Genomic DNA, 11,508 nt, shown 5'->3' with positions numbered 1-11,508 from the left:
GAGAGAGAGAGAGAGAGAGAGAGAGAGAGAGAGAGAGAGAAAGAGAGAGAAAGAGAGAGAGAGAGATTAATTATAGAAATTAGAGTCTACCTGGGGTGAAGGTGGAAAAGGGGAAAGAGGGACAGGAAAAGGGGTGGGGAGGAGGAGGGTGTATTGTTTTAGGCCCAGACCCTGACAGCCGAACGGGGCGCTTCCCTGTCCTCGTTAAAATTCCCTCTTGATCTATAACACTACTGATTACTGGGCGGAACGAAGGATCGCCGGTCCAGGGTCCTGGCCAAATAATAAGTTAACTCCGGGAAGTAGGTGACGAAGAGAACATCAAAAAGAACCATGGACCATGGATGGCTTAAAACTCAATAGAAATCATTTTGCTAACAATAGATGTACAAGCAGTTAAGAGACAGGTTGAATGATGAATGTAACTGATGCAATGATATAAAATAATATGTATTATTAATACTGCAGACGTATCCTTCATTTGTAAGTAACAGAGAGGCCAATTGGCAATTAGAAGCCGTCTTTTTCTATGGTCTTTTTAGCTCTCTGCGCAAAAGCCAAGGAGGCAAAAGCTGAATTCACCCGGAGGCTGACGGCATGCGGATAACTTTAGAACGATAGATGTACGCCATTGGCCGATATTTATAGTAACCATCGTCTTGTTTGAGGTCATTGAGGGATTTCCACTTTGTTGTCGTTCACAGTGGCAACACGACCGCAAAGCACAATTGCAGTATTTTTAAAACCTGTAGCCAACAGTGGTGTGGTGGCGGAGTGGTTAGTGCGCTTGTCTCCAAAGCAGAAAGTCCAGGTTCGAGCCTCGGTTCGGCCACGGATTTTTTTTCGCTCACCCACCTCTAATGGGTACCTGACTTCGAGTTGGAAAGTAAAGGGAGGTCAAACAAGATGGTTGTTACTATAAATATCAGACCGAAGGGCTAGAACCCAAATGGTCGCTGGATCCGAAAAGTTATCAAAGTAAAGTAAGTAAAGTTACTGTAAACATCGGCCAATGGCGTTCATCTGTCGTTCTAAAGTTATTCGCATGTAAGCTGACGTCACCGCCAGGTGGGCGGTGTTCGGAAAGGCGCGCCTCGCGCAGATCCGATAAGTTTCACATTGTGAAAGGGGAGATTCATATACGACGAGCCGGCGTGATTAATACAAAAGATTGAGGGACGAGTCTCGGTAGTCCGACAACACACCAAAGAACCACTATTGTTTCTCAGAGCGCCTTCAAATCGGCCGAGTGCTTTTTGAACGTTGATTAGATATTAATGTGCATTTACTTAAAACTACATAAATAAAAATTATGATCAGCAATCAATGTCTTGAACTCTGTACAGCCGACAAAAAGTGACCGGCGCCGTCGGTCTTGCCCTGTGGAAGACCCCGCCTGATGATGATGATGGTGATGATGATGATGATGATGATGATGATGATGATGATGATGATGATGATGATGATGATGATGATGATGATGATGAGGAGGAGGAGGAGGAGGAGGAGGAGGAGGAGGAGGAGGAGGAGGACAATATCATATCAATAGTAATGAGCAGGTCGTGAGACACTATAAGAATTAAATTGGTGTGTCTGTGTGACGAAAGGACTCTAACGGATTGGTTTTTGGTCTGAATGAGCAGTACATACGATTCTATGGGTATTTTGAAGACTGGTGAACGTACCTGGCGCTAACTTTTGTTGCTCTTTTTAATTTTATGCAAAAGAGGCTTTGTTTTCTCTTTAGTTAAGTGCATTTAACTTGGAGGCCCATCTTTGGATCATTTAATTTTGTGCTTCCCAAAATGTAATTTTTGGGCCAATTTTATACCTATATATGTATTATGTTAGTTATAAAATTACAGGTTGCTTTTTTGAATACCGTACCGAGGAGTTGCATGCATTCAATACTTTTCCCCGATCGTTTTTAATGTCATGCAAACGAGCTCTTCTTTTTCTCTATTTTGTTGCATATGATGTATATCTATCAAATAATGTATAGCGATACTTTTTTTTGGGGGGGGGGGGCATTTTCAAGTTAATTAATGAAAATTTATTTATCATGTGTAGGAGGATCTTTGACCCAGATTCTAAGCCTTATGGGAAAAATATTTTGAAGGTCGGTTCATAGAGAGACCGACATTCACCATCTTCTTTTCATTCCCTCCATCTAATCTCCCCTGTACGTTATTGAAAAAAAATTAACCTATTCATTAGCCAATTAAATTTTGTACAAAATTCGATAAGTACAAACTACGATGGTTTAAAGAGCTTCCGGGGTCTTGCTTGAGTTTCTACTTCCTACTTCCGGTCAACGTTGTTTTGGTTCTTACAAGCAAGCATTAGAGATACCAGCCTGGCGCACGTGCTTTCGTTTTCACAGCTCGTAGTCAACAACATTGCATCGTTTGACTGAGCTTCATCAACTATATCACAATGCCGAAATCGAAGCGGGATAAAAAAGGTTGAAGTTAAAACTGTTAAAGCTTTCCGTCAATATGTTCTCATGTCCTTTTCTGCTACTGTCGCACTGTGCTGAGACTGACTGATGAACTGTGGTGATGTCTCACTGATGACTGATGATGCGAGTCTTATCTAGAGTCTAGATTCTACTGTGTAACTGTAAAGGACTGTTGTAGTACAGTGAGCAGTCTTGGAAATGTGTTTTTGCTGCGATGATTACTGTGACTGTGGGGGTGTGTTAAGTGTTAATCTATTATAATGAAAATAACACTCAATCTTAGCTTTCTATTTGTGAAGCTACAGTCAGCGAGCACCTAGCACACCTCTGTGATTGGTCGAAATTCAAATATAGATGACGTATTTCCACCATCTATTTTTGTCGTTTTCCGGGGTTTCGCCCAAGCCCAAGACTCTTGGGTTTCCCTCACCAGTTACTGTTGACGAGATCTGGCCGTGTTGGTTTTTTCTTGGTTTTAATTCATGTTATCAAATAATGATCTCAGCAACGGTGTACAGACACACAAACACAAGCATGTGCGCATGCACACATACACAAACACACACACACACACACAACCCAAGCAGTCGGCAATGAAACCTAGTGACGTAGTCCATCGGCAAAGCAGGCCCACCACAGCGAGGGAAGCTCAGGAAGACAAAAGTAGATTGCGAAATACGTCATCTTTATTTGAGCCAATCGCAGAGGTGTGTGCAAGGTGCTCACTGCAGCTTCAAGAATAACTTCCTCTCATAAGTTGATAAGTCATTATGAGTAGTTACGGCCATTTGAATATTTTTATAGTAGGTCTCTATACTTTAGCGTGTTGTCTAGTCTAGACCTAGATTATATTAACAGTCGAACCCGTGTAAGACGGAATTGCAAGGGAGCCAGAAAAAAGACATGGGAATTTAGGGGCAGCAGAGCAGGGGGGGGGGGGGCGTTCCAGAGAGGCCCAGCCCATGTGATCTATTCGATAAGTAATGGGGAAGACTTCACACCTCTCAAGTGCTATCCTAGCCTCTCTGATGATAGCGTGCGCGTCAGTTGTGTACAGCAGGTAAAATTAACATGAAAAGGGATTTAAAAAATTGAGGCATGAGACAGGTCCATGAGTAAAGTAATACTGCTGAAGGGGCTTCATCACCTGACTTGAGGGGAATTTAAACCACTTTAAAAATAAATAATCTAATTCCACTTTGTAAAATGTCATTCTGACTGACGGGTTTTACTTTTGCTCTGAAAGAATAAGAATTTCAGTGGAAACCTGATATAACAGGGATGATGGGACCAGAGATAAAGTCCTGTTATATCAGATCCCTGTTAAATCAGAAATGCAAGTGAAGTAAGCATTTGTGGACTAATCCAGCTGTATTTATTCATGGGTAGTTTCCCTTGCCACAAGTACCCAGGAACAAGAGTTTTGGCCATATGGCATGCCTGCTCGTGACACATTACTCGTGCGTGTAGCTAGGCTTAGGGCTAGATCAAAGTCTGCAGCACACCGCAGCTCTCTCTCGCTTCACCCGCTGCGTGGGCTTGCTCCATCACTGCGTTACTCTTTCTCTCTCCCTCTCTCTCTTACTTATTACACATTGTCAATGAGCCTTTGTCCCAACTATAACCATTTGGGCTATGATTAGGCCCTGTTATTGCCAATTACTTTTAATAGAGACAAAGGGTAGAAAAAAACCCGGGAATGTTAAAAATCCCTGTTATTACCGGGCCTGTTATATATGTGGTTTCCACTGTATTAATTAAAACGTTAGCAGTCTTGAAGACAAAACTGTTTGCTCTCTTCCTGCTAATTGTTGATGTATAAAACACAAACTTGAATGAAATGATTTTCTCTGTGTTCCAGTGTCACTGACACAGACGAAGAAGAAAGGCTTGGAGCTGAAACAGACACTGATGGAGAAGGTGAGATTTCTAAAAAAAACTTTCTGTCTCTGCTACTTAGACACGGTTGTGGTGTAAATTCTGAGTAGGTGGGGATTCTGTGCTCATTTTAACTTGCCTACTGATGCTTGATGTGGCCTCTGTGTACCCTCTAGTGTGTTTTGTGTTATTTAAATTTGAGTTTTTAAATTTTCGCCTTGTTATGTCGTTGGCTCTGGTGTAGGTTGGTTTGTTCCGCTGTCAGTTGTGTCTCTCAGAAAATTATTCAATAATGATTATATTTGTTTCTCTCTTGTGCAGGTTTTTGGACAACACCACTTTTAATTGTCTTTTGCGGATGGTTGCTGGGTGCTTTTATTTTGTGTAGTTTGCTCCTTCTTTCCTATCAAATACCCGTTATTTTTATCTTTCTTTATTTGTGTTCGTTACTCGCTTGTAGCACTTTTAGTCTTTGGCACTTACATGACCTAATTATCATATGTTGCAAGTGCCTTAAAACTCTTTATTTACTAAAACAAAGTAAAACTTGCAGTGCCTTTGTTGTTTCTGACCATTTCATTTTTTCCCCATCCCTTACTCTTTTTAGTAGCTGATGCTAGTTGGATTTTGTTTTCTGTATCTCAAGTCAAAGCTTTTTTTGTGGTCTTGGTGTCGACAGATACGAGAAACAGCGGACCAGTATGCTAGAATCTTCACATTTTCAGTTCACAACATGCGTAATGTGCAGCTCAAAGAGATCAGACAAGAATGGAATCACAGCAGGTAGGCCCAGTGTCCTGGCAGATGTACACACACACACACAGCTCACTCTTTGTTCATATTACGCACTCACCCACACAAACACAGCGCACTCACAACACGCACTCTGTGCACCTGCTGCACTCATTGCACACATGCAGCACACATTTGCACACACATTCACACTTCGTGTTCTTTGTATACACACACACACTCTGAGCAAAAAGCACCCTCAACACACACTGCACGCACACATAGCACACATACTCACAAGTTGTGCGCATTGTACACACGTACACTGTACATGCCAAGCAGCCACTGCACACATGGGACACACATTTTACACATACTGCGAACACACTGTTTACACACACTGCACACTGTACTCTCAGTATGTCCACACTGCACTCAATCTGCATCAGTGCTTATGTTGTACATGTTCTGCACACACACACACACGCACACACAAACATACACACACACACACACACAAACACACACTCACATGTGCATGCACAAAGAAACACGAACACACAAAAACACACACAGTACACGCGCACAAAATACACACACACACACAAAACACACACAGACACACTCTCTGTATATATTCACTGCGCACATATGATGCATCATCTGTACACACACTCTATAAACACTCTGCGCACACATTGCTTAATGTAGAACACAAAGGAAAAGTTCAGGGAAATTGTGTTTTCTTGTTAGGCACACACTGTATGTAATTAAAACATTCATCCAACATTTCATTGTAATGGAACTCTGCTTTGTCTGTATCATCTATCATCTGTTTTAATCTTGTTTTGACCATGTGTGATTTCCACTTCTCTGTCAAAGCATGACTTTTGTAAAAATCAATACTTCCTTATATTTTGTCGGGTTTTTGTTGTTGTTTTTAATCACTGTATATGTGAAGTGTGCTGACAAAAATGGGTTACTTCTCGCAATCCACAAATGGAGATATTGGCCAAAAATCGACACTGTCCATTTTCTATTCATGCCATATTCTTTAAGTATAACATGCCTTTTATTATTTCAAACTTTAAATTGTAAAAGCTACCCCTATAATCATGATGTATCTATTTCCATATATGAGAAATTTATGTCTTGTCCCAGTGAGGTTAATGCTCACACATCTCTTTTTTTGTGGGTGGTTGGTGGGTGCTCTGGTGTGGTTTACTCCTTTCCTATCAAACATCTATCGTCCTTATCTCCCCCTTCTTCTTTTTTTATGTTTGTTACTCTCTTTTAACACCTCTAAACTTCTGGCGCTCATATAACCTTATGCAGTTGCAAGCGCCGTAAAACCTCTACTGAAACTAAACTAAAACATCTTTTTTTTTTTCTCTTAGATTTTTTTTCGGCAAGAACAAAGTGATGATGCTGGCCCTGGGTCGTACAGCGGAGGAGGAGTACAGAGAGAACCTGCACAAACTGACACAGCACCTGCAGGGCCAGATGGGTCTCCTGTTCACCAACGCCACAGAGAAGGAAGTCTTAAAGTAAGTGTAAGGCTAAGGGTGATCTTTTGCTGCTGCTGCTTTTTGTACTGTAACTGTTTGTCTTTGTCAAGAGCGTGGTTAGTGGGTGCTGTGGACGTCTGGTGTGGTTTGCTCCTTCTTTCCTATCAAACATCTGTCGGTGGGTGGTTGGCTGGTGGATGCTCTGGTGTGGTTAGCTCCTTCTTTCCTATCAAACATCTGTCGTCCTTATCTCTCATCCTCCTCCTTGTAACACATCTGCTCTGCGGCACTTATTTGATCTTATTGTGTTGCAAGTGCCATAAAACTCCTACTAAAACTAAACAGCTTGATTTGAATGATCATGTTTAATCATATCCATAGAGGAAATCCAGTGTGAGAGAGAAACAAGCCGAGAGCCCAGTTTTGGTTGGATTTAGCAAGAAAAAGTTATAAATTCCCCGTGTAGGCAGGTTTTTAGTAAAAAGAGGTTGCTTGAAAAGAAGGGAAAAAATATCAGGGGTTTTATTTTCTTTTGGTTTCCCGCTGTTTTAGGATTAACCCTTTGTGCCTTATGGTGCGTGGAACTGTCCATATGCCTAGCCACTGGTACTGGTACATTGGTGAGCGAGACCTTATCTCCGACCCGGCCAGCCTTGGACAAAATGCACACGGAAAACAGTGTTTAACACGCAGGATGTTATTGATTTTAAAAAAAATCTTTCTGAATTAGAGGCTGGTAATGATGAGGACTACCCTGAGTGGGATATGGATTCTGATGGTCTTATGGATGTTTGCTTTTTTAAATTCTATTTGTGTTTGTTTGTTTTTTTCTTTAAAAAAAATGGATATTAGTAATATATCGCTCAGGAGCTCAGGCAGAGGCACGGTAGCCTCAGGAGGTCAGGGCTCAAAGGGTTAAAGGTCTCCGGTTTAAGCGGACTCGACTGTATAACAAAGTGAGAAAGTTAGGACAGATAATACATATGTACCTTTTTCATTTGCATAGAATCATGCACTGTTTCTCCCCCCCCCCCCCCCCCACCCCCTCTTCTCCCCCCCACTCCCCCTGCAGGTACTTTGAGGAGCTGTACATCCCGGACTACGCCCGCTCAGGCACAGTGGCTAGCCAGACGGTGGTGCTGGAGGAGGGCCCGCTCACAGAGTTCACGCACTCGATCGAACCCCAGCTACGACAACTGGGACTGCCCACACAGCTCAAGAGAGGTGAAACTGGAGGGGTGGGAGGTTGGGGGAGTGGGTGGGTTGTTGGGTTGGTTGGCGGGGGCTCTGGTGTGGTTTGCTCCTTCTTTCGTTTCAAACATCTTATCGTACTTATCTGTCCTCCTTTTTCGTGTACGATACTCTTTTGTAACACATCTGTTCTTCGACACTTATATGACCTAATTGTGTTGCAAGTGCTGCAAAACTCTTAGTAAACCAAATCTAAGAGGTTTTTTTTTTGGGGGGGGGAGGGGGCAATAGTGTGTAACTCACTGACTCGTTAAGATAGTGGTTGGGGGGAGCATAATTCAAGTTAACTCATTCACTGTCTCATTTGTTGAGGTAGTGTGATCGGGGAAATGTAAATCCCTCGTTTGTTTATATGGAGATAGTGGTCATGGCAGGGTTGTGGCATTGTGGACTGGGGTGTCTGTGGACTGCCTGCCCACCCTGAGAAGGGGCCATTCATGTTGAGGATAGGAGGGAACAAGGGGTTTTCAAGAGACTGGAAAGACCTAACTGCCCTGTGACGGTGTAATTCCGGTAGGGTTCACGTTGCCCATTAGCCGCCACTAAAGGCTACTGGCTAAAATTTTCTAATCTTTCATGAGGTATCGGCCAAGTGGAAAAGGCATTGGATCGTCACGTCCTGGGTCGTTGTGCCTTTACTAAGAGGTACACGGTCAGAAAGCAAGTCAGGCATTCCGCTCGGTCCATCCCCTGCACCCAGACACTCTCAAACTGGCTGGTACCTTCTCAGCCACGGAGGGTGTGTTGATAAAAGAAGTAGAGGTGTTAGGCAGATTAGACACCCACTCAAGGGAGAGTAGGGGTGTGTTAGTGAGGAGCATAGCGTCTACCACGCATCGGTGGGTTCTGCCTCCTGCGCCTTGTGGGGCCACACCTGCTCTCATCCTGTTGTTTTAATCCCTCTAGGAAACGGGGGGGTTGGTTTGTTGGCGCCAACAACTCGCCACTCGCCAGAGCCGTGTCAGTGAGGACAGGGACCACCACGGGCAGGTACGGTTGGCTGGATTGGGAGAAGCTGTTTGAGACGCTTAGGCATTTCTCAATATTTAAATGAGACCCATCACCAGTCCTTGATCCCCGTCATGGCAGGGAGAAAGTCTTTGCCATCAGTATAGGGGATAGACAATTTCCTCTTCCCCTGCAAGTTTTGGGGGTGGGGGAGGAGGAGGAGGGGGAGGGAACGAGAATATGTCTCTGTGCTGTGGCCACAGATGTAACAGACCAGCTGCAGATAGAGGGTTTTTACTTGAACAAGTCAAGATCAGGTCTTTGGTTTGCCCAAAGTTGTTACCTGGTCAGGTTATGTACAGTTTTCATTGAGCGCCTTTTCGGATGAGATGTGAGTTACTCAGGGTTCTTGCGGCCTCCTTGAATTCAGTGAGTCCTTGAAAACTTCTTGAATTTGCATTCAAGGAAAATCTCTTTGAATTTCGCAGAATGATAGGAACAATTTTTTTAAAGGAAATTCGAAACTGCAATTCCTTTTGGACAAGTGTAGGCCTATCGGAAATAGGCTTTCTGCATGAACTTGTTGACCAAATCTCCTTGAATTAAACAAACTTCTCCTTGAAACCTCCTTGAATTTGGTGGGGAGTTCATGGAAGGAACCCTGGACTGTCTTTGTGTGCTATTTTGCGTGCTGTTTGCGTGTGTAATTAATTACATTCCTGCTGTGTCTGTGTGTTTCAGGCGTGATCCACCTGCTCAAGGAACACACAGTGTGTGAGAAAGGACAGACGCTTGGCCCCGAGCAATGCCGCATACTGGTGAGTGATTTCAGCCCCATCCCTTTACTTGGTGGGGGATGAGGGGGGGGGGGGGGGGAGAACTTGCATCTTCTGGCAGACTACTGTCTTGCAACTGCTGTGTTGCACAACATTGACATTTCAAAGAAACTATCAATCTTACCATTATCGAATGGAATGTTCATGGAGTATTTTTTTTTTTTTATATGACTACAATAAAATGTCACCTCTGTTTTATATTTCATTGAGCATAATTAGATGGCTTCAATGACAAAACTCTCTCCCAACCATTTTGTATAATATAGTATTTAAATTGTATGAAATACAATGTCACCTCTGTCTTATTGAGAATTGGGTTTTTAGATGGGTTACAGTAGAAATGCACAGCTGTTGTATGGAACATTGGGCATTCTAATAACGTTGATACGATAGTGTGCCCTTCTTGAGCTGTGCATTGTAATTACTCCCTGTGGGTGGTTGGCGGGTGCTTTGGTGTGGTTTGCTCCTTCTTTCCTAGCAAACATGATCTATCGTCCTGATCTCTCCTCCTTTTTTTGTGTTTGTTACTCTCTTGTAACACCTCTAATCTTGTGCATTCATATATGACCTTATTGTGTTGCAAGTGCAGTAAAACTCTTTCTAAAACTAAACTAAACTAAACCTTTTACCTGTTTATTTATCTCTTGTAACAAATACCTCTATTCTTCAGAACTTATATGACCATAATGTGTTGCAAATGCTGTAAAACTCTTACAAAAACTAAAAACCACTCCCTGTTTTCTGTCGACAGAAACTGTTTGGCCATCAGATGTCGGACTTTCACATCACCATGGAGGGCGTGTGGAACAACTCAGGACTGTGGAAAACCTTTGACGACCAGCCGCGGCACATCGTGCCAGACAGGGTCAAGGTCAAACGTGAGTCTTGTGATCTGCGGCTGCGTCTGTTGTGTTGTTTCTCTCTTTCTTTCTCTCTCTCCCTCTCTCTCTCTCTCTCTCCCTCTCTCTCTCTCCCTCTCTCTCTCTCTCTCCAGCACTTTTACTTTAATGATTTGTGGTGCTGCAAGGGCCGTAAAACTCTTACTAAAACTGAAAGTACTAAAAAATCTTCTCATACTATTTCCTCTTTCTTGGTTTGCAACAAGCTAATGCATTTTTCATAAAAAGTGCTTTGAAGGCATCCTGGTGCTTAAGTTGGAGGGGCGGGGGGTGAGGTGAATAGGACCTTATTGGCATCATCAACTTGTCTGTATTGTGGATTTGAAGTGGGTTATTTTATGCCACATCTCCTGCTTTCTCTTCTCAGCCAAAGTCGAGGAAAAACCCACAGACGACAAGGCTGATGATGAGACTAGCATAGGGCTGAACATGGAGGATAGTGCTGAGGATGATGATGATGAGGAGGGACAAGACGATGATATTGAAGATGATGACGATGAGGAGGAGGACTCTTGATAATGACATGTTATAAATAAACTATGTTTTACTCGACGGGTCTTCAGTTTATTTTTATTGCCCAGCCTGTGGTCCTTAACCCAAATACTGTCAGTGCGGTCACTGGGATGCCACCAGAATGTTGTGACCGGTTATAATATATATTTGTCACTGGGAAAAAATGCTGAATAAATCGGCTATGAAGAGGACACAGGAAGTAACTCTTCCTGAACAAGAAACAGTATTTCTAATTTCATTTTTGGCCAAAGCAAAGCTGGTTGACGCAGGAATTTTGGAAAGGCAAGTGTCTGAAGTCAGTGAATATCGGAGTCCGTGATTTATGAAAAATGGCAAGTCCTGATCCAGGGCCTTCCACTAGTGGCACTTCTTCAAGGAGAGGCTTGTTTGATTTATTTGAAGAACCTGATAGCGATGATTCAGATGGTGATTTCCCGGATATTCCACACATAAGTGACAATGACAACACTGACCACAGTGAT

The 11,508-nt window shown here is 42.9% G+C and overlaps 1 protein-coding gene across 2 annotated transcripts in view; it reads left to right on the top strand.

Annotated features, from left to right (window-relative positions):
• LOC101853975 (mRNA turnover protein 4 homolog) overlaps positions 1 to 11,065 on the top strand; it is a 13,613-nt gene extending 2,548 nt beyond the window's left edge. Inside the window, exons 1-8 of one of the 2 annotated variants that reach the window (XM_005109533.3) lie at positions 2,314 to 2,464; positions 4,323 to 4,381; positions 5,019 to 5,122; positions 6,469 to 6,618; positions 7,652 to 7,803; positions 9,520 to 9,596; positions 10,366 to 10,492; positions 10,881 to 11,065. In XM_005109533.3, coding sequence (XP_005109590.1) covers positions 2,437 to 2,464; positions 4,323 to 4,381; positions 5,019 to 5,122; positions 6,469 to 6,618; positions 7,652 to 7,803; positions 9,520 to 9,596; positions 10,366 to 10,492; positions 10,881 to 11,029 — 846 coding nt within the window. In that variant the 5' untranslated portion in view covers positions 2,314 to 2,436 and the 3' untranslated portion in view covers positions 11,030 to 11,065. Of the gene's footprint in view, positions 1 to 2,313; positions 2,465 to 4,322; positions 4,382 to 5,018; positions 5,123 to 6,468; positions 6,619 to 7,651; positions 7,804 to 9,519; positions 9,597 to 10,365; positions 10,493 to 10,880 lie in introns of those variants that run through there. The other variant, XM_035972670.1, reaches the window with a different exon arrangement.
• The last annotated feature ends 443 nt before the right edge of the window (positions 11,066 to 11,508 follow it).

This window comes from Aplysia californica, unplaced genomic scaffold, assembly GCF_000002075.1.
Source record: "Aplysia californica isolate F4 #8 unplaced genomic scaffold, AplCal3.0 scaffold00787, whole genome shotgun sequence".
NCBI lineage: Eukaryota > Metazoa > Mollusca > Gastropoda > Aplysiida > Aplysiidae > Aplysia > Aplysia californica.
The sequence above is the reverse complement of the archived record's forward strand: the minus strand, read 5'-3'. Positions and strand labels throughout refer to the sequence as shown.